This window comes from Crotalus tigris, unplaced genomic scaffold, assembly GCF_016545835.1.
Source record: "Crotalus tigris isolate CLP2741 ecotype Arizona unplaced genomic scaffold, ASM1654583v1 scf7180000024307.1902530, whole genome shotgun sequence".
NCBI lineage: Eukaryota > Metazoa > Chordata > Lepidosauria > Squamata > Viperidae > Crotalus > Crotalus tigris.
Genome location: NW_024100479.1, coordinates 1,223,405 through 1,244,064, shown reverse-complemented (window position 1 = coordinate 1,244,064; position 20,660 = coordinate 1,223,405). Strand labels below are relative to the sequence as shown.

At 43.6% G+C, this 20,660-nt stretch overlaps 2 protein-coding genes across 5 annotated transcripts in view; both read right to left on the bottom strand.

Annotated features, from left to right (window-relative positions):
• The window catches only part of LRRC8D (leucine rich repeat containing 8 VRAC subunit D), an 87,154-nt gene extending 69,751 nt beyond the window's left edge, over window positions 1-17,403 (bottom strand). For 2 of the 4 annotated variants that reach the window (XM_039324706.1, XM_039324711.1), the window contains exon 1: window positions 16,903-17,403. The gene's annotated coding sequence lies outside the window, so the exon portion shown is untranslated. The other 2 variants (XM_039324712.1, XM_039324708.1) reach the window with 2 other exon arrangements.
• LOC120299670 lies at window positions 448-16,444 on the bottom strand. Its single transcript, XM_039324703.1, has 2 exons — window positions 12,490-16,444; window positions 448-487 (listed from the first exon to the last, which is right to left on the bottom strand). The coding sequence occupies exons 1-2, from the start codon at window positions 13,539-13,541 to the stop codon at window positions 448-450; spliced, it is 1,092 nt and encodes a 363-aa protein (XP_039180637.1). The 5' UTR covers window positions 13,542-16,444.
• Window positions 17,404-20,660: the final 3,257 nt, after the last annotated feature.

Below are 20,660 nucleotides of genomic sequence, written 5' to 3'. Positions count from 1 at the left end.
AAATCGCTTACTATATTCATTCCAATGGCAATATTCTAACCTAAAGATTCATAATAATCACTGCAACTTAAATCACCAATCCAGAGCATCAAAGTCAGGCCAAACTAGAAAATATCTGAAATAAATTATTGTATAAATGATGTAGTTAAGAAATAGCTACAAAGAAGCAAGGATGAATAATAGGCAAGATCAATAATAGGCGAAAGCAATAAAGAAAAAGTATTAAATCTCCTCCCCAGTTATAATTTGCACTAACAGGGAAACATGGCTTAGAGAAGGATTCTTAAAAATCCTGCTATCACTCCAAATGGACACAACATTTTTCTCACCCTACCAAAAACTTACTTGAATTGATTACATCAATTTTGGCTAGCAAAGGTGTTTTGAACTTAACTTTTAAGAGATGTTTCTCTTTGCATTGATATTTTAGAAACTATTTTTCAGGCTTTATTTTCTGTTTTGAATCACCACGCTGGAAAGTTCAATCCTGAAAGAAAATTACATTAAAATTCAAGAAACGTGTCACTGTTTTACTTGACCTCAGAAATATTTAAATTTAACAAGAAATTCAGATACTGCAGTATTAGAGAACGTGACTAGCAACTTACAAATGGTTAAGCCAGAGAAAGAAATTGCGTGACCTGTATATTTGAACAAACTTCCTCAATATAAAGACAGCATTTAAAGCAGTGGTTCCCAACCTTTTGGGCACCAGGGACCGGTTTTGTGGAGAGAGGTTTTTCCACAGATCAGAGGGGGCGTGGTTTCATGTGCTGCCTGTAAACCCACAGATGGGGCTTCTCTAGTTTACACAGACCAGTTTCTGGCATGCCGAGGACCAATGCTGGTCCACGAACCGGGGGTTGGAGACCCCTGATTTAACGGCTTTGATGTACAGACAATGTGTTATATATATTTAAAGGGAACATGTAGGTAAATAAATAAATAAAGACTATCAATTTGTTTGAAAGCGCTACAATTCTGCACAAAACATACTGAGAGTCCCAAATATTAATTAGCAAAACACTGACTACTATACCATTTTCTTTCTGATTAGTAAGCTATGCTTCAGATCTGAACAAAGCCATATTAAGATAGATCAGGGTAATTCAGAATGGATGTTGGATTACTTGAGAGGAATAAATAGTTCCAATTCACTATGATATCAGTCAAAATTCTCTGCAAAGCTCTAGTGCCATTGTCCTGAAACTAGTGGTGATGGGCACAGGAGGGAGGAGAACTGGACCAAATGATCAACCCACCTGTCTGGTCCATGAGTGGTGCCTTTAATAGATGGCAATGTCATCAGGAAAGGCTCTGTTATCAATGAGTAATGCCAATCATTCAACTGCAAGCACAAAGAATTTATTAGGAGTTTGGAGGACACTGCAAAAGAGGCCAAAACATGTAGCTACTGAGGTCTGAAGGCAGCTTTGTTCCCCAAAACAGTGCAGGATGTCTCTACAGAATCACATCTGATTCACAAGATGGCTGGAGTCAAGCTAGGTCAATGTAGTCATTACGCTTTGGGAAAACACTATCAATTTTTCCTTTCCTCCTACTCTCTAGCAAGTTTAGTGGCAAGACTTGTATGTATTCTGAGGGTGACAGCTTGTCATGCAGCCCTTTGTTTAATGTTTCTTGAGAGACTGTATGGCAGGGGTATCAACCTGCCGGCCCATAGGCCGGTTTCATCATACCGAAACGGGGCCCACCCCATTGTCGGCAATGCAAAAAGAGTAGCGATACGTCGCGACACATCACTTGACGTGGCGAGTTTGACACCCATGCCGTATGGCATTGGTTGTCCAACAGGGAAGGGTTAAAAAGGGGGATGGCTTCCCATAATTCTTTACACTAAGCATCTCTGGGAAAAGGCAGACACAGAAGCTGGTCTCAGAGTCTTTTCTCAATTAGACTCAACAGAGAATCAAAATCACCTGAGAAATATGGTTTATTTCTCTAAACCATTGGGAGAATTATTCCCCCAGAGAACATCGTTCTGTTTTCCAAATCATGTTTTGCATCCTTGTTTGATCATACCAAGTCCCATTTTAGGGAGTTTTTAGTCCTAATGGAATTGTTCTCTGCTCCATGCATAATATCATACATCTTCCTTGACCGTATTTTCCTTGAGTCATCTTTTTTTTTCTAAAAAATTCCAGATGGTGCAGACTTTTCCTGTAAGGAACATGCTCAACTGTTCTTTTTCCACTTTTATGATATCTTTTTTCAGATCTGGCAACTAAAATTGCATATATGCAAATACTGTATTTTAAAAATTGGTGTAAAGACATTAGAATGTTATTTTATTTTCAGTCTCTTTCCTTCTGATTCCTACTATGAAATCCTAAGCTTGATTGAACAGGCTATTTCTACAGCCCCAGACTTTTATAAAACTCTAGTGATATCAGTTAATTCTATTAATCTTAATAGTTCCGGTCACTTGGTAGAAACAGATTTATTTTTTACACATTAAAATAAAATGTTGGTCTAATGTAGTCACTTAGCACACAGAAATTAATCTTGGACTGTAGTGTTATATTTTACTGGAAAATACTGCAATATTTTAAAATATCTACAATTTTCCAAATAATAAATCCTGATTAATATTTTAGGACTACACTAAGAAAAGGGAGGCAACAATATTTTTAAAAAACTGAAAATAACAGGAACTAAAAAGTAATTTCAGTTGTATTTTTCCTTTCCTTCCAAACTTTGCTTCTTATAGAATCAATTCTATCAGATAAAACTATATACCAAATTAACATCTAACACAGACATGTCAAACTTGTGACATATCAGAGCTTTTTCCCCATTGCCAGCAATGGGGTGGGCGCAGTTTCATCGTGACACGTCCGGCCTGTGGGCCGGCAGTTTGACACCCCTGATCTAACACCTTACTTATACCCTCAAACATTTTTATCTACTCTAACTCAATGTTTCCCATCCTGGGCAAATTCCAGGTGTATAGATTTCAAAGCCTTTTTTTTTTTAGCCAGTATAGCCCTTGCTGAGAATTCCGGGTGTTGTAGTCCACATACCGAAGATTTACCAAGGTTAGGAAATCCTGGAAAATAAAGACACAAAATAAGGTAGATGATCATGGCAGCAGCCATAGACTGACTTTTGAAAGCCAAGATTATGTTTTACCAAGCAAATGTCTTTCCTGTTCCCTCTACACAGAAATAACTATTGTTCTTTCTTGCTTCTGACATTTACACTAGAAAAGCACCGTAGCTTTCTCTTTATGCAATCTTGCTAAGATATAATACCTACCCTCTCTTAAAATAATGTTCTTTTGAACTTTGCATAGTGAACTATAAAGCTCAATGTAAACTCATATCCTAAACAGAGGAGTTTCATAACATACAGTATAAGAGTACTTTTTGCTTAACTACCTCTATTTCCAACTATTTTTAAAACTATTTTATAGTTTTAGATTATCTACAAACAAAAAATGACCATACTTTTTTTCAGACAACTCTGATCTTAGCTCGGTGGCATTACTAATGCCAGCTTAGAGTTATTTGCAATGCCCCTTGGGGCTGAACAGAGCGTAATGGCCTTTTTAAGCCAGAACAAACAAGAGGAGCAACCTGTGGCTTATTTTAACGTTAACAAGTTTCCCCTCTGGCCTAAAAGGGTATCATGATGTAGACAGAGGCTAAAGCATAATTGTACTGTGAAGAATATCAGAAAATACTTCTTTGTATCTTTTTTTCTTTAACTTTTTTCCTTTCTTGCACTTTTCGCTTTCTCTGAGTTTTTGTTTTTTCTTCCTGACTTTAGTTTGTATTAGTTCTTTATTTTAGCCCAGAATTCAGCAATGTGGTTAGTTACAGATTCAATCTGTTATGTACATTGCTATTCCTCAAGTTGCCTGGCTTCCAACAAACCCAGATGTAATTCAAGATGCTGGTTACCTTTAAAGCCCTGCATGGCATATAGGTCCGAGCAAGTTGCAGGACTGCCTGCTTCCAATAACCTTTGCTACCTCACATACAGTAGCAATAGCACTTAGACTTATATACTATTTCATATTGCTTTACAGCCCTCTGGTTTACAGAGTCAGCATATTGTCCCCCCCCCAACAATCTGGGTCCTCATTTTACCGACCTCAGAAAGATGGAAGGCTGAGTCAACCTTGAGATCCCTCAGGATCAAACTCCTGGCAGTGGGCAAAGTTAGCCTGCAATAGTGCATTCTAACCACTGTGCCACCAGGGCTACTTATCCTCATAAGGAGGGCACACTCCAGGTTCCTTCATTTAAGTAATTGCTATGTCATGTGACCTAGGAAGTGGGCCTTCTCAGTGTCCATGCTGTCTTCAAACATCTTCTCCCACATACAACAGGCCTAACCCTGTTGGCCTTTGGAAAAGAAGTCAAGACTTGATTTTTTTCGCAGTCAACAACTATTGGTTGTTTTCATCTATTCCATTCAGTTTGTCATTTTACACATCCTGGTTATTTTTTAATAATATATATTTTCTTCTTATCGTTCGCGTTTAGTGTAGGTCGCCCAGAATCATGTCGGTTGAGTTACATAAATATGGCCTTAAATCAATAAAGATCAGCTATCAGGACTGTCCAAATTCTGCCAACATACTTTAGTGCCACTTCACCGATTGAAGGAAAGCACATTAAAGCAGCTGCCTGGATGACTCCTTAGTCTCTTCTGGGGGAAGGAAGAAAAACATTTTTCTAATGCCAAAAGGAACAGATGCAATTTGTTGTTAGTTACATCTTCAGCAAAGCTATGATCGTAAAATAATGACTAGATAGTCCTTGAGGACCAACTGTCCCATATTTACCACATCTTAAAGTGGGCTGGTGCATAGCTAATAAACAGAAAAATCTGCAGATGATAAAAATCAGTGGTAACTAAGGTTAATGAGCAACAAGTTTCAAGGGTTCAAAAACTACAAGGCACACACAATATTTATCATGCACTAATATTAAAAAAAAATAAATCTTGATTACACTGCATTAGGTAGAAGATTTATGGGGTTTTATGTCTTGTAATGTCAGTAATAATGCAAGAAACATAAAAGGCCAGATTAATCCTCTCAACAAAGCTTACAAGAGAGGCAGCAAATAGTTTTCTTCCTTTAATGCCCTTTAAAAAGGCTTGGAAAAAGTAGGTTAAAGCCTTATGCAAAGGGAAATAGCATGAATCATAAACCAAGGAAGCCATCTAGCTCTGATTTGCTATGATGAGAGAAAAGAGTTTTTGAAAAAGTAGATTGATTGTCCTTCCTAAGTGAAACAGCATTGGTGAGAAACAGTGAAAAGGCCCTAGAGTGGCCATTCCTATATTGCCCCCCAAAAGATAGAGCTATTTACATTTGCAAACCTAAGATGTATAGATGCAAATTCAGAATTAGCTGCTGGAAGTTCAATAGAAACACAGGTAACATTTTTCAGCACTGTGCAGAGTTGTTCAGCCAGGGAGGGGGGAATGTCAACCACAACTTCAGCAAAACCCCTCCCCCTCTTAAAAGGGGCAGGACTTTGATCCCTGTGGTTGCCATTTTGACTCCAGCCAAGGATACCCTTAGCACAGTGGGAATACTGTAAACAAGGGATATATGGGCTGGTTCATTCCACTAAGGGGCAACACAAAATCCTGCTTTTCTTCCTTTCTGATGATTTCCCTTTTAAAAATGATCGCTGTTCAGGAAATACTCTCAAGTAGAAAACTGGTACATGCATAGAACTTATTTCTTTTACTAGGCTTATCTACCACTTCAATTGTTAGCTGATTTTGAGCGGCTTACAATCTTTCAATGCATAAGACAGATTTAAAAAAACTAAGAAATAAACCACATAAATAACAATACATGGTTGAATACTCCTATCTTGAGGAATCGTTTTAAAAAAACCATATTATGAACACTTGTACAGAGGAAGTATCTCCCCCAATTCATCTCCCTCTCAAAGACCTGCTAAAATTACCAGACAGCTTTCTTAAATCCCTCTAATCTTGAGGGCCATTTCACAAGAATGCTAGAGAGAGGGCTACCTCATCTCATAGTGAGGGCCAGAAGACCAGCTGCAGAGTCCCAAGAGATAACTATGGCTGACCTTAGGAGTCTCTTTCTCTCTTCAGCTTCAGCCTGCTCATTCCTTGACTAAGCTCGGTCTCCCTTCTCCTTTTTTAAGCGCTGTTCAAACCCTGTTGGCAGCTGTCTCAGATTCCTTTATATGCTCCTTCAACAATCTCTTTTATTGGATGTTTTCATTTGAGATGTAACAACTTAATTCTAAATGCTGTTATTTTATCCAAATGTTATTATTAACTGCCTTGACAGTATATTTTTACTGGAAACGAGGGATATAAATGTTCTATTTAATAGCTATAAACGTATTGAATATAATGGACTTCATGGTACTATTAAAGTATCATAAGTCATACCTTCCTAAATCAGGACAGGACCAATAGACTGTTTATCTGTACAATGATGTTAATGGTTAAACAATCCACATGTATAATTCCTCACCTTCAAGAGCTTTTGCTTATTTATCAAGAAAAACGGACGTGTTATTGCCAAGGCAGCTGCAGCTCGGCCTACACTATGCCGGCTGATACACTTTTTCCTCCTCAGTTGTTTCCTAAACAGACTTGATTGTGTCACAGTGCTAAGCCATAACGTAGCCCAAGCAATTTCTGTTCCTTGAATTCCCAGCAGTTTTAGCGCTTCAGATGTTGCTGAGTAAGGCTCTCCATCTCCAATGAAGACATTTAGGATTATAGAGGAAAAACTTGCTGCATGCCCTATATGGCAGGGGTCTCCAACCCCTGTGCCATGTGAACAGTACCTGTCCATGGTCTGTTAGGAACCGAGCTGCACAGGTGGAGCTGAGCGGCGGGCGAGTGAGCAAGTTTCATCTGTGTTCGCAGCCATTCCACTCAGATCATCAGGCGTTAGATTCTCAAATCCTCCTATAAGCTGCGTAGGTGAGGGATCGAGGTTGCACGCTCCTCCCTCCCCCCCAGGACCTTGGAAAAATTGTCTTCCACAAAACCAGTCCCTGGTGCCAAAAAGGTTGGGAACTGCTGCTATATAGTATGGATGAATCTTGATTTATTTCCAGGGTGCATGCTTGTTTGGTATTAGATTTGTCAGAAAATGTGACAAGATACCCAACTGCATGGATAACAAAAATATATTGGGGGTTATAGTTCAACATAGTTCATATTATAAATGAAGTTGGTTTCTGAAAAAAGAAACCCTGTAGCCTACTTAATTTTATTTTGTCAGTTTGCAACATATGAAAGGGCATGGGTTGTCCATCCCTGATTTAACATTATGAAAATGAGCTACAGGTAATTCTCCACTTACAACACTGAAAAAAGTGACTTATGACTGGTTTTCATAATTGCCACCATTGCATCATCCTCTTAGTCACATGATCAAAACTTGGTAGCTGCTTGGCAACTGACTCATATTTATGATGGTTACAGTGTCCCAGGGTCATGTGATCACTTTTTGCGACCTTCTGACAAGCAAAGTCAATGGGGAAACCAGATTCGCTTAACAATCTTGTTACTAACTTAACAACTGTGGCAAGAAAGATCATAAAATAGGGCATAACATTTCACTGTTTTGCTTAGCATAATCTTAGCAGTTAACCTTTTATATGGTTAGTTGAGTACTGGTAGTCCTCAATTTAACAACCATTTGCTTAGCAACCGTTTTTAAGTTACAATAGACCCCCCCCAAAAAAAAGTATTTATGACACAATTCTAAAGTTTTGACAGCTGCCCCTCCCACATTTTGGGTGCTTAGCAACCCTCTCCTCCCATTTACAGTCATTTCCTGTGATCATGCGACGGTGATTTATAATGTTTTTGCTGAAAACCTGTGTTTACATAGCATACACTGCTTTTGCTTAATGCAGTGGTGGCGAACCTATGGCACGGGTGCCAGAGGTGGCACTCAGAGCCCTCTCTGTGGGCACGCGCGTTGTCACCCCAGTCCTAGGCCTTCAACTGGGTTTTATAAAACCTTTTCTCTTTAGACCTCCGCCACCGTGTGCAAAAAAAAAAAAAAAAGGTTCAATCAATCAGTCAATTTCAACTTCTCGCAGGAAAAAAAAAAGATCTTGCAAAGTTGGAATTGATTGATTGAACTTTTTAGTCCCACCCAGTCTGCTGTTACCACCGCAGCCATGCCCACCCAATGGGCCACACCCAGCCAATGGGCTATGCCCACCCGGCACCCGATGATGCATAAGTGGATTTTGGGTTGCGGTTTGGGCACTCAGTCTCTAAAAGGTTTGCCATCACTGGCTTAATGACTGCAGTTCTGCTTAACAACTGCAGGTGTTTTTTTTTGTGATCAACACACAAAAAAGTTTTGAAAATCAGGATGGTAATGTGGATGATTCACTTTATGATCTTCACAACTTTACCAGCATAATGGGCAGACACCATTATGGTCATAAGCTGAGGACTACCTGTATACTTCAAACCATAGTTTATGAAATGTGCTTGTTTTTAATAAACTTGGAGTTAAGGTCAATTAGTTTGTTCAAGTTCAAATGACGTGCTAAATTGTGATTAGTCTAAAAGAAAGCGCCTAATATCCTCTGCGGCAAAAAGGAGAAATGATAACTGCATAAGGCCAAGAGTAATTCTCACATATAATTTAGCATTACATTTCAAAACAGTCATGGTAGCTTGTCAACTAGAGAAAGAATTGTGCATTTATGTTTTGCACATCGTATGACTGGATTCCTCTTTATATGGTTAGCCATGCTTACGTTAACCAGAATTAGTAACTTCAGTCATGTCACTATGGAGCTTTCAACTAGTTTCATATGTGAGCGTAGCCTATGGATTGTTTTCATATTACTCTAATCCAAAATAGGGAATTTGAGGCTGTTATAGTGGAGTCCCATTAGAACTGGATAGGTTTAACTATTTCACTCCTCTTAATTTCTCATTATTTCTTCATACATTTGTTTCATTTCGCTACTTGTATTGTATTTGTATTTTTTTGTATTTAATTTTATTTATATGCCGCCCAATCCCAAAGGACTCAGGGCGGCGTACAGAGATTAAAACAATCATAAAACAATAAAATAATACAGTCATACCGCAAGTCCGATCATATCCCGCCCCCCCCTTGGGGACATCAGCCCCAGGCCTGCTGGAACAGGAGAGTTTTAACGGCTTTCTTAAAGGCCGGCAGGGTGGGAGTAGTTCGAACCTCGGGGGGAAGTTGATTCCACCAGGTTGGAGCCACCACAGAAAAGGCCCTTCCCCGAGGGCCCACCAGCCGACATCGTCTGGCCGACGGGACCTGAAGGAGGCCCAATCTATGGGACCTCACCGGTCTCTGGGAATGCGGTCCTGTAAGTAACCTGGCCCTATGCCATAAAGGGCTTTAAAGGTGATAACCAACACCTTGAATTGCGTCCGGAGACCCATAGGAAGCCAGTGCAGCTCGCGGAGGATAGGTGACACGTGGGCGTACCTTGGCGCGCCCACAATCGCTCTCGCGGCTGCTTTCTGAACCAACTGCAGCCTCCGAACGCCCTTCAAGGGTAGCCCCATGTAGAGCGCGTTACAGTAATCCAGTCTTGAGGTGACAAGGGCATGAGTGACTGTGAGTAAAGCCTCCCGGTCCAAATAAGGCCGCAACTGGTGCACTAGGCGAACCTGTGCAAAGGTCCCCCTGGCCACAGCCGATAGATGTTGTTCCAAATTTAGCTGTGAGTCCAGGAGGACACCCAAGTTGCGTGCCTGCACTGAGGGAGGTAAATTTGCCCCCCCCAGGACTAATGATGGACCATCCAGTTGGCCTTTGGGAGGCAAGACCCAGAGCCACTCGGTCTTGTCAGGGTTGAGTCTAAGCCTGTTCACCCCCATCCAGACCCTCACATCTTCCAGGCACCGGCACATCACGTCGACTGCTTCACTGAAAGGACACGGGGTGGAGATATACAATTGGGTATCATCCGCGTACTGATGATACCTCACCCCGTGTCGCCGAATGATCTCACCCAGCGGTTTCATGTAGATGTTAAAAAGGAGGGGGGACAGGACCGAGCCCTGAGGCACCCCATGATCGAGGCGCCTAGGGGTCGATCTCTGTCCACCCGCCAACACCGACTGCAACCTGTCAGAGAGGTAGGAGGAGAACCACCGCAATACGGTGCCGCCCACCCCCACCTCTCCGAGACGACGCAGAAGGATACCATGGTCGCTGGTATCGAAAGCCGCTGAGAGGTCAAGAAGCAGCAGGATAGAGGAATAACCCCTATCCCGGGCTCGCCTGAGGTCATCGGTCAGTGCGACCAAAGCAGTCTCAGTGCTGTAGCTGGGCCTGAAACCAGATTGAAAAGGGTCCAGATAATTAGTTTCATCCAAGGATCGCAAGAGTTGGGACGCCACCACCTTCTCTACAACCTTCCCCACAAAGGGGAGGTTGGAGACGGGACGAAAGTTCTTCAAAACAGCTGGGTCCAGGGAAGGCTTCTTGAGGAGGGGCCTCACCACCGCTTCCTTTAAAGGTTGCGGGAAAGACCCCTCCATCAAGGAGGCGTTGATTATCGCCTGGAGCCAGCCTCGTGTCACCTCCCTACTGGCAGAAACCAGCCAGGAGGGGCACGGGTCCAATAAACAGGTGGCGGCATTCATTGCCCTCACGGCCTTGTCCACTTCATCAGGGGTCACAGGCTCAAACTCGCTCCAGATAACATGACTAAGACCAGCCCCTGGCAACTTGGCTGGCACTGCCCAGTCGGAGTCCAGATCTCTCTGAATCTGAGCGATTTTGTCCGAAAGAAACTGAACAAACTCCTCAGCTCTCCCCTGCAAGGGTTCCTCCACCTCCTCCACTTTAAGGAGGGAGCGGGTCACCCTAAACAAGGCGGCCGGGCGAGATTCTGCGGACGCAATAAGTGCGGAAAAGTGAACACGCTTTGCCGCCCTTATCGCCACTAAATAAGTCCTAAGATAGGCTCTTAATAGTGATCGGTCAGATTCAGAGTTACTGGCCCTCCAACGTCGCTCTAGACGTCTCTTGTGGCGCTTCATCTCCCGGAGCTCCTCAGTAAACCAAGGCGCCCTCCGGGGACCACCACCACAGAGAGGTCGCAAAGGCGCAATTCGATCCAGGGCCCCGGACGCCGCCTCATTCCAGGCCGCAACCAGGGACCCGGACGAGTTGTGGACAAGGGAGTCAGGTATTTCCCCAAGCTCCTCCTGGAACCGATCTGGGTCCATTAGGCGCCTGGGGCGGAACCACCTAGTCGGCTCCCTCTCCCTGCGATGGGGGAGTGATGCTCTGAAGTCCAGCCTCAATAGGAAATGATCTGTCCATGACAAGGGCGAGATCTCTATTCCCCTTAATTCCAGATCATGTCTCCATTGCCCCGAGAGAAACACAAGGTCGAGTGTGTGACCACCCCTATGAGTTGGATCCTGAATTACCTGGGTCAGGTCCATGGTACCATGGAAGCCATGAACTTCTCCGCCACCTCTGAGCGATCACCGAGTGATGGTAGGTTAAAGTCCCCCAGTACTATAAGTCTGGGGAACTCCACCGCCAACCCGGCTACTGACTCCAGCAACGCAGGCAGGGCTGTTGCAACGCAGCTGGGAGGTAGGTACGTCAGCAGCAAGCCCAACTGAACCCGTGAACCCAACTTCAATAGGAGGGACTCACACCCAACAACCTCCGGGGCAGGAATCCCATGAGGACTCAAGGACTTCCGAGCGATGACTGCCACTCCCCCACTCCTGCCCACAAACCCCTCCAGGCACATCTCCGAGAGGGAAACACCCCCCTCAGGGCCCAGCCAGGTTTCGGTTATACATGCCAGGTCCGCCCCGCAGTCCAATATTAAATCACGGACAAGGGGGGCTTTGCTGACAACGGACCTGGCATTAAGCAACAACAGCCTACAATTAGGGCCCTGTACTCCCATCACCAGTACTACAGGATGAGCCTTTTGAGGGGCCGGAACAAGGAATCGCTCTAACATAGCGAGTCCTCGTTCCCCAAAGATGGCCTGCCCCTCGGCTCCCGCCATATCTGCCCATCCCAGTCATAACCGGGATGCTCCGACCTTCTCCCCTCCCCAGAGTACCCCCACCCTCACCAGCCTTCTCCCTTCCTGATCGGACTCGCTTTCCATACAGACCAAGCCCAAGGGTAAGTCCTGCCCCCCCCTACTTTTGCTATTGCACTCAGCAGAGGGGGTACCAGGCTCCGCCCCCGACTCCACCATTATCATACCCCAAACAATCAATACACACTCACACTCAATTTATATACATAAAAAATAAAAATATTCACATCCATACGCCCTAAATACAATAAAATTTATACATAACAGGGCCACCATTCATCTACATGCATACACACACCCACAACAAACATTCTCTAAAAAAATAATATTGCCCCTCTGTGTCCCAGGATGGTCCAATGTGGCCGACTAGGTGATCATTAGGTACTTCTCTTGGGGCAGACCGTATTTGGCCTTATGCTCCTCAAAGAGCTGGGTCAACTTCTCCAAGTACCTCTCGGGCAGCTCATCAATGGCTTCTCCAGACATCCAACAATTGTGTAAAGTCAACCCAGCCACGGCGGGACAGCTAGTCAAACTGGGGCTCCTTAAAGCTGAGTTGGTTTCAATTGCTGGGATCGCAGTCAGGAATGGAGAACATAACAACACCTCTGAGCATGTACAGAGTAGATTTCTAGGCCACAAGCTCGCCTCTCCCACTCCTTTCACGATGTGGCACTCGATGACGGGCCCAAACTCCTGGAAGAGGACACGCAGCTCACCGCTGGTGCAGGCGGCCAAGACATTGCCCACGAAGGTCTTGATGGTGTGGGTGGGCCTCGGGCGGGAGAACTCCACGACCACGCGGTGGCAGTGCAGGAGGTGCCCACTGAGCTTCTGGATGGCGCGCTCGGCCGCCGCCTCGTCGCATAGGTGGATGAAGGTGAACTGCTTCATGAGGGCCACGTTCTCCACCACGCCCGGCACGGCCGCCTCGAAGAGGTCACACAGCTCCACCCGCAATGCCCCCCCGGGCACGCCGTCCACGAACACCTCCACGCCCGGCTGCACCGGGCCTGCCCGTCCCGAGGAGGCCCGGAGAGAAGGAAAGAAGCCAGACGACGCGGACCCACAAAATGGCGCCCGTGAAAGAGACACGGCCCCCCTCCGGCAACAGTCCTTCTGCCTCTTGTGACCTGACGGGCAAGCTGGCTCCGAGGCTGCGGGGGAGAGGGCGGGGGAGAGGGCGAGCAACGCTGGCGGGTCCTCTGCGGCCGGTGGGGTCCGACGCTGGGCTGGGTTGTGCCGCGACTTCACCTCGGAACCTCCAGACTGGAGTGTTGTCCTATGAGCTGAAAAGCTTACTGGGCGAGGTTCCTCCCTTTGCTGCATCTCTTCCTTAAGACACTTCGGGATGTCTGGATCAAGGCATTCCTTTCCCTTTAACGATTCAATATCTTCAAAACGTAAAATCTGTGGAAACCTCTGTGGCTGCTTCTTGGAGCTATCGATCATGGTGGGATTCCTAAGAAAGGCAGCATCTAGCGAGGGAAAAGAAACCAATCTACGAGCCAGCTGTGTGGCTGCTCCTTCCAGTCACTTTGGCAATAATTGAGCAATTATGTCTTTAGAGCAGTGGTTCTCAACCTGTGGGTCGGGACCCCATTTGGGGTCGAACGACCATTTCACGGGGGTCGCCAAACCATGCTGTCCGCCATTTTTTTCCCTTTTCCCTAGCTGTCCTACTCCCTCTTATTGGTGGCCACACCCACTTGGGGGTCACCACAACATGGGGAACTGTATTATGGGGTCACAGCATTAGAAAAGTTGAGAACCACTGCTTTAGAGCATCTGAAAGCAGCCATTAGCCTTCACTTCCCAGCTTGACCCGAAAGATTCAAATGACTTCATGAAAACTTTCTGCTTACTTTTACTTAATACCATTCAGAAAACTGTAAATATTTTTCTATGTATTTTCTCTATAAAGTAGCATTTTATGTACATTTTTCATAATGTACAATTTTTCCATTGTGGAGGTGCACTGAACATTCTAAAAAAAGTAATTTAAACCTGTAACTGTATTTCTACATTGATCAAAGGCCCCAATCAATGATAAAAACATGGCTTAGGTCAAGATACAATCATTCCAGTAGAAACTGAATGAAAGGTTATTAAAAATATAATCTCTCATTCAACTGCCACTAGGGTGGCAAAGCAAGGGAACCCGCCAAGAGTGTTTCACAATATTTTGAAATGTTACCTTGGATTACAGGTAGTCCTTGATTTACAATAGTTCATTTAGTGACTGTTCAAAGTTACAACAGTACTGAAAATTAACTTATGACCATTTTTCACACTTATGACCATTATCGCCTCCCCTGGTCACGTGATTTACATTCAGATGCTTGACAACTGACACACAGTGTCCCTTTGCAGTGTCCTGAAGTCACGTGATCCCCTTTTGCAAACTTCTGACAAGTAAAGCCAGTGGGCAAACCAGATTCACTTAACAACCATGTTACTAATTTAAGAACTGCAGTGATTCACTTAGCAACTGTGGTGAGAAAAGTTGTAAAATGGGGCAAAACTCACTTTAACAAATTTCTCACTTAACAACATAGATTTTGGGCTCAGTTTTGGTTGCAAGCTGAGGACTACCTGTACAGAAATGTTATGGAGCTGCCATTTGAAAGCAAACCAAAGAATCCTTAATCTAGCGGAAAAGTGTTAAATCTGCCATAAGCAAGATCGTACTTCCTGAAAATATAGTACTGAATTATAAAAAGTCTTTATGATGCTTTTCCCAGCACAAAAAAAGACATGAATTTCATTTGTTGCCACCTGAGGCTTCACAAATTAAAAGAGTGATGCCAGGAAGGCATGACAAATAACATTTCATATTTATAGCCTTTCATTTTCCACCACACCTAGACTGCAATACACTTCCTCCTTTCTCCTGGCACATACAGTACTCAACTATAGAGAGATTCATCTCCCTTCAATTACTTTCCTTTCCCTATCAGCAGTACAATTAGTTACTTTCTGTTCTCAGCAGTAGCAGCAGCAGCAGCAGCAGCAGCTATTCTCAACATTTACAGATGCCTTTCGGCAAGTCTCTGTTGGCAGCCAAAGGATGGGGGGAAAGAGTGGGGGAGAACAAACAAAAGACTTTTGCAATGGAATTTAATCTGAGGATATTAGCCTTCCCAATTTCAGTGGTCTTGCTACAATTTTGAGTATGTTCCAGTTTCCATTCATAACTGTCTTTCTCCAGGACAGGAATGGGAAGCATCAGATCTTGGTTACAGGATACTTCACTGTATTGTCTATTGGTATGGCAAAAACCCTAAGCATTTCTCATACATTGGTGTCATATGCTTTAGAATGCTTCGGCTTTGCAGTTGATGTCTTTTTAAGCAATACTAGTACCCTTGTTTATTTTTACATGTTTAGATAGTGCTTACATCAACTTTGGGTTTTGTTCTTCAGGCAAAAAATCCACTTCTCTTACATCTGCCCAAAGAAAGAAGGGAAGGGAGTTACCTGAGGATTCCCCCAGAAATGGGGTAGGCAACCTTGGCTCTTTTGACTCGTGGACTTCAACTCCCAGAATTCCTGAGCCAGCTGGTAGGTTGCCTATCCTGCCCCAGAAGATGAAGTCATACAACTGTGTCATAGAGTACAGCTTCCTGAATAAAATTTAATCCAATCCAGTATTGCAAGGCTTGTCTTTAAAACACAATTATCTTCTTCAAAGGAAAGTCTGTAATATTTTATTTTCTCATATTATAAATGAAGTTGGTTTCTGCTAAAAACAACAACTATATGACTATTGAATTTTATTTCATTAATTTGCAAGGAGATGAAGCTTCGTCTTTACCATGAAAATTCATTTTCATTCAGATAGTTAATACCATATAGTTTATACAGTAGCACAGAAGATAGTTTACGGACTGTGTCACAAGCCTACTAGTCTGTTAATATTTCATATATTTCTTAACTTTTACAAAAGGAGAGAAGTATGATACCCAAGAAACTAGCAGTTTAAGCATCCTTCCCAAGCAGTTGGAAATGTGAGGAGCAGAGCTATCTGTTTCTATTTGCAAAAGAGAGCTAGTGGTACAGCACAGTGGCAAAACCCAAAATAAAGATCAGAGAATCCAAAGTTCAAATCCAAATTTATTTGCAGGGCAAGAATAAACACATCTATTAATACCAGCAAAAGTTGTGTTCAGTATCACACACTGCCATAACGTGGCTTTGTCAACATTGCAACCATTTGAAACCAGTCAATTCTGACTCATTAAATAAACCATGAATAAGCTGCGCTGCGTTTACTTGCACTGACTTTCAGGTAAACAGGTGCAAGTTTAAAGTCTAAGGCTATAATCTTACCTTCACTTACCTGAGCACAAGACTCACTGAATACAAAGTCTTACTTTCCAACAGCCACAAAACCTGAGCTTTGTGCTTCAAGCGGCCGAGGCAAATCACTTTCTCACCAACTCAGCGCCCCTTCTTCCCCCAAAGGGACGCCAATACCGGCCCACCGAACAAGATTGTTGTAAAAGGGATGCACGATATTATCGTGAGAGCTTTCGAAAACCGTCACCGCCGAGCATCATCGATGAGACTGCACCAAATCCCTTTTCCGCAATACAACTGGGCGAGTACCGTAGATCATCCAAGAATCCGGTTAGCAATAATATTAATCATCTGGCAAAACCGGGGTATTTTACGCACCTCAGCTGGCGGCAGCAGCCCAGGCTAAGCGAGTCACTGTAGCAGCCGAGCCATGCAGCAGGCGGGGCCAAAGCGCTGGGCTAAAACGCGGGCGAGGCAAGCTAGACGAAGCCCCCCCCCCCTCCCAGCTTACCTCTTCGGCCTTGCTGGAGGAAGAAAAAAGCAAACCTCCACCATTTTTTTCTGCACGCCCGGTCTGCCTCCCTCGCTTCTCTCAACGCAGAGCGAAGCTAATGGCTAGGCCCTATCCAATGGCACCCGAAGCAGGGAGCCCATGTGATTGCCTGGCGACGCCTTTCCTCTCCTCTCTGCCTCGCCGTTCAGGTGCGGTGCAGCCAAACCGAGCCAGGGCCCTAAAGGAGGAAAGTCCGGCGCGTGGCCGCCGGTGCTTCGCCGCTCGTGCCCGGGTGCTTGGTGGTTTTTTTTTTTTTGTTTTGTTTTGTTTTTTTTTTGCAGATTGGCCGGGCGCCTGTCTCCAATGGCGGGAATGCCCCCTCTGCACCCTCTCCTGGAGACAGGTGAAACGTGCCAGAGCGCAGAGATGCGCTCGGGAGGAGGGGACTTTGCCGGCTACTCTGCAGCCTTGACCTTGATCCCTTTGGCATCCAGGCCAGGCCTTGCTGCGAGGCACAGAAGGACAGCGGCAGTTGGGTGTCGTAGATTTCCTTTGCCTTTCTTCCCCCCCCCGCCCCCCCGCGTCCGCGCGTCGAAGAAGGGAGCGGTCCTTCCTCTCAGTCTTCCCCAATAAGCCGCCCTTTGAGCCAGATAAGCTCAACACGAAGGTTGCCGAGATCACCCAATGCACTAAGGGCTAAAAGAGGATTTGAGTCTAGGTCTGCCTTTAATGGGAGAGTTCCATTAGTAGCAGAACTTGGTTCCTGCGTAGTGACATGATTGTTGGCGCTTTTTTTTTAAAAAAAAAATATATTGGATGCCAAAATAATTGGCTTATCCTTGGGTTGTATGATTTTGATTTGAGAAAAGGAGGAGAGTAGAATTTGATGTTCTTCCTTGAAGCTTGGGCTGGTTTGGGGCCAGATACTCCTTAAACCAGTGATGGCAAACCTTTTGGAGACCAAGTGCCCAAACTGCAACCCAAAACCCACTTATTTATTGCTGGGTGCCAGGTGGGCGTGGCCCACTGGGTGGGCGTGGCTGTGGTGTTAGTGGCAGACTGGCTGGGTATGGCCAAGGTAGGCGTGGTTACCTCTATGGGGAGGGGCGCCTTTGTGGGCCAGGCAGGGTTGGGAGAGATCTAGGGGGTCTCTGGCAGGTGGGGTGGTGGGTAGGAGGCTTGTCCTGCAGGGTGAGGTGAGGAAGGGTGGTGGGTGCTATTGCAAGGTATGGGCTGGGGCAGCTGCTGCCTTCAGTCCCCACACACACAGGCCTGCAAGCTCATAGGGGCTGACAGTGTCTGTCAGCAGCCACAGCCTGTCAGCCCCTCGACTGGCACATTCTGGGGCTCCGCAGCCCACTACCAGCAGTTCAGAGAAGTGCCCACAAAGAGGGCTCTGAGTGCCGCCTCTGGCACGCATGCCATAGGTTCGCCACCACTGCCTTAAACCAAACCCAGCTTTTTCTAAATCATGGTTTGTTTCACTATGGTTTGTAGAAAAGCCACAATGGGGAGGATTCTCACAATATATTAAATCATGGTTTAGAGTTTAAAACAAAACCCCTAAGCTTGATTAGGACTGAGCAGGCTGAAAACAAACAAGTTTTGTGATGTGTTGAAAGTTTTAACAAATACAATGTAGCTGAAGTTTTTGTTCTGTTCGCTATTAAATCAGAAACAGTTCTGAGGGAATTTGCCAATTATTTGTAGGCTTGCGTTAACCCAAGATGTAGAGCTAAAATGCAGTTTGCTTGCTTGCAGAATGGAATGCAATTTCACAATAACTTTTTTTTAAAAAAATAATATTTAACTGAACCTGTTAAGCTGCAACCCATATATATTCAACAGGCAATCACGGTTCATGTGAGTGTGTTTGTAGGTTACATTATGTGCTGTAAGGCATTCAGCTTAGTTTAAATGTCAGCTTCCTTCCATCCAGAACTATTATTGCCAACTAAGTCTGAAAAAAGTGTTTGCCAGATCCAGGGAACCAGTATGGTGTGTCATCCTAGCCTGTGTTGAAGGCTTAATGAGTTGTAATGAATTCAGAAAACATGACTGAATAAATGATATGTTAAATATAAATAAGCATAGCATGCATACATAACAATGTAAGATTATGGCAGTGGATGTTTTGCTCATCATGGCATTAGATTGAAATTTGAAGTAAGACACTTCCTCCTCAGGAGAAATTATAGTAATTTAAAATATCCAGAAAATTCTGGATGCAGACAAATAGCCTGAAATCTTTGAATGTAAGAACTGCAATTTGACTAAAAGTTTTGTGCATGGATTTTGTTAATGGTTAAGGGGAAATAAGGAATTAAAAAAAAAAAATATTTTGATATAAAACTTTCCACAATTTAATGTAGAATATTTATAATTTCAGCCTCATTTTGCTCACTTTAATATAAAACTACAGAATATATACTGTACTTTCATTATATTTTTATGTAGGTAGCATATAGTAAATACCAGTGATAGTACACTGTTGTTGAAAGAAAAACCTTCCTCAGGGTCCAGTCCAAGCAGGGAATAAGCAAAATGGAGACTGCTTTAGAAAGAAGGTTGTAGTTTATTGAAGAGCAGAGCCAGACAGAAGGGTGGCTTTGGAAAAGCTGACCACATGTTGCTGGGAATGGTGGGTTTTTATACCTTCTGGGGCTCTTGAGGTTGTTTCCTGTTTCTGTTTGAGGCTTTGTATTTCCTGTGTCATGTACTTTGAACTGAGTCTGAATGTGCCCTTTTGGTATTGGTGGGTTAATCCTATTATGTCCCCAAAGGTCATGTCTTTTAGAGTTTGGGTGGGGGTATGTAGATTTTAGGGGTCTTTGTCTTTCTAATCTCATCAGCTTCTAGCTTCCTGGTTCCAACCTTCCTGAATGGATTATTCCATCTGCATTTCTAAAAGCTGGTTTCTGCTGAGTTTTCTGGCTGGGGGGGAGGGAGAAGTTTCTGGGGGCTGGTCTCTTGTCTTTTTAAAGATCTTCTCCATTATTCCTTTGGGGAAATATATCCTGCCTTTTTAATATTCCCCAAAATATTTCTTTCTCTGAATTCTTTCCACACTGTATTAAATAACAATTGATAACTAAAGGTAATCCTCAATTTACAACCATTTCTTTCAACCTTCCTTTCATGATGAATTTAAAGAAATGCAGAATTCCACTTCCATGACTTGTATTTTAGATCACTGCTGATACAAAAGAAGATACTGCCATTTTGTTTTAATGCTGAGTAAAGAATATATAGAACAGCAAGCTGATATTTTACAGATCCTTTTGACAAGATACAGAAGTGCTTTTAAAATCTCAGATATTATTGGAATGGAATGGAAAGATTCAGGTTCTAGACTACTATCAGCTGTGGAAACTCACTTCAATCAATCATTTTTCCCGGTCCAACTTAGATCACAAGACTGTTGTGGGAATCCAGTGAAGGGAAGTCCCCACATAAACTGCCTTGAACTTCTGAAGGAGAGGCAGGGCAAACATCTTATAAAAATAGAGGATAAGCAAGTGCCATTAAAAGTATTAAATGTATTTTAAATTTCAATAATAAATAATAACTAACAGCCAGAGTATGAGATAGAAAAGGTTCAAAGTTCCAAATTAACTCAGCACAAAGCATTAATAAATTACAACAGCTCAAAGATTAATTGGCAGCTCAAGCATAAAGAATACCTTTAATTTTATTAATACTTTAGAAAAACTAAATGTACAGTACATATTAAAAAATAGAACTGTGATGCACCATTTCGTCCAAATTAAGATCAT

Excerpts from the sequence above, each read along its gene's own strand:
- LOC120299670 (XM_039324703.1), bottom strand. The coding sequence starts at position 13,541 with ATGATCGATAGCTCCAAGAAGCAGCCACAGAGGTTTCCACAGATTTTA. Across the intron at positions 488-12,489 it reads GAGCATAAGGCCAAATACGG|GATTGAACTTTCCAGCGTGG; the intron begins TCTGCCCCAAGA and ends ATTTTCTTTCAG.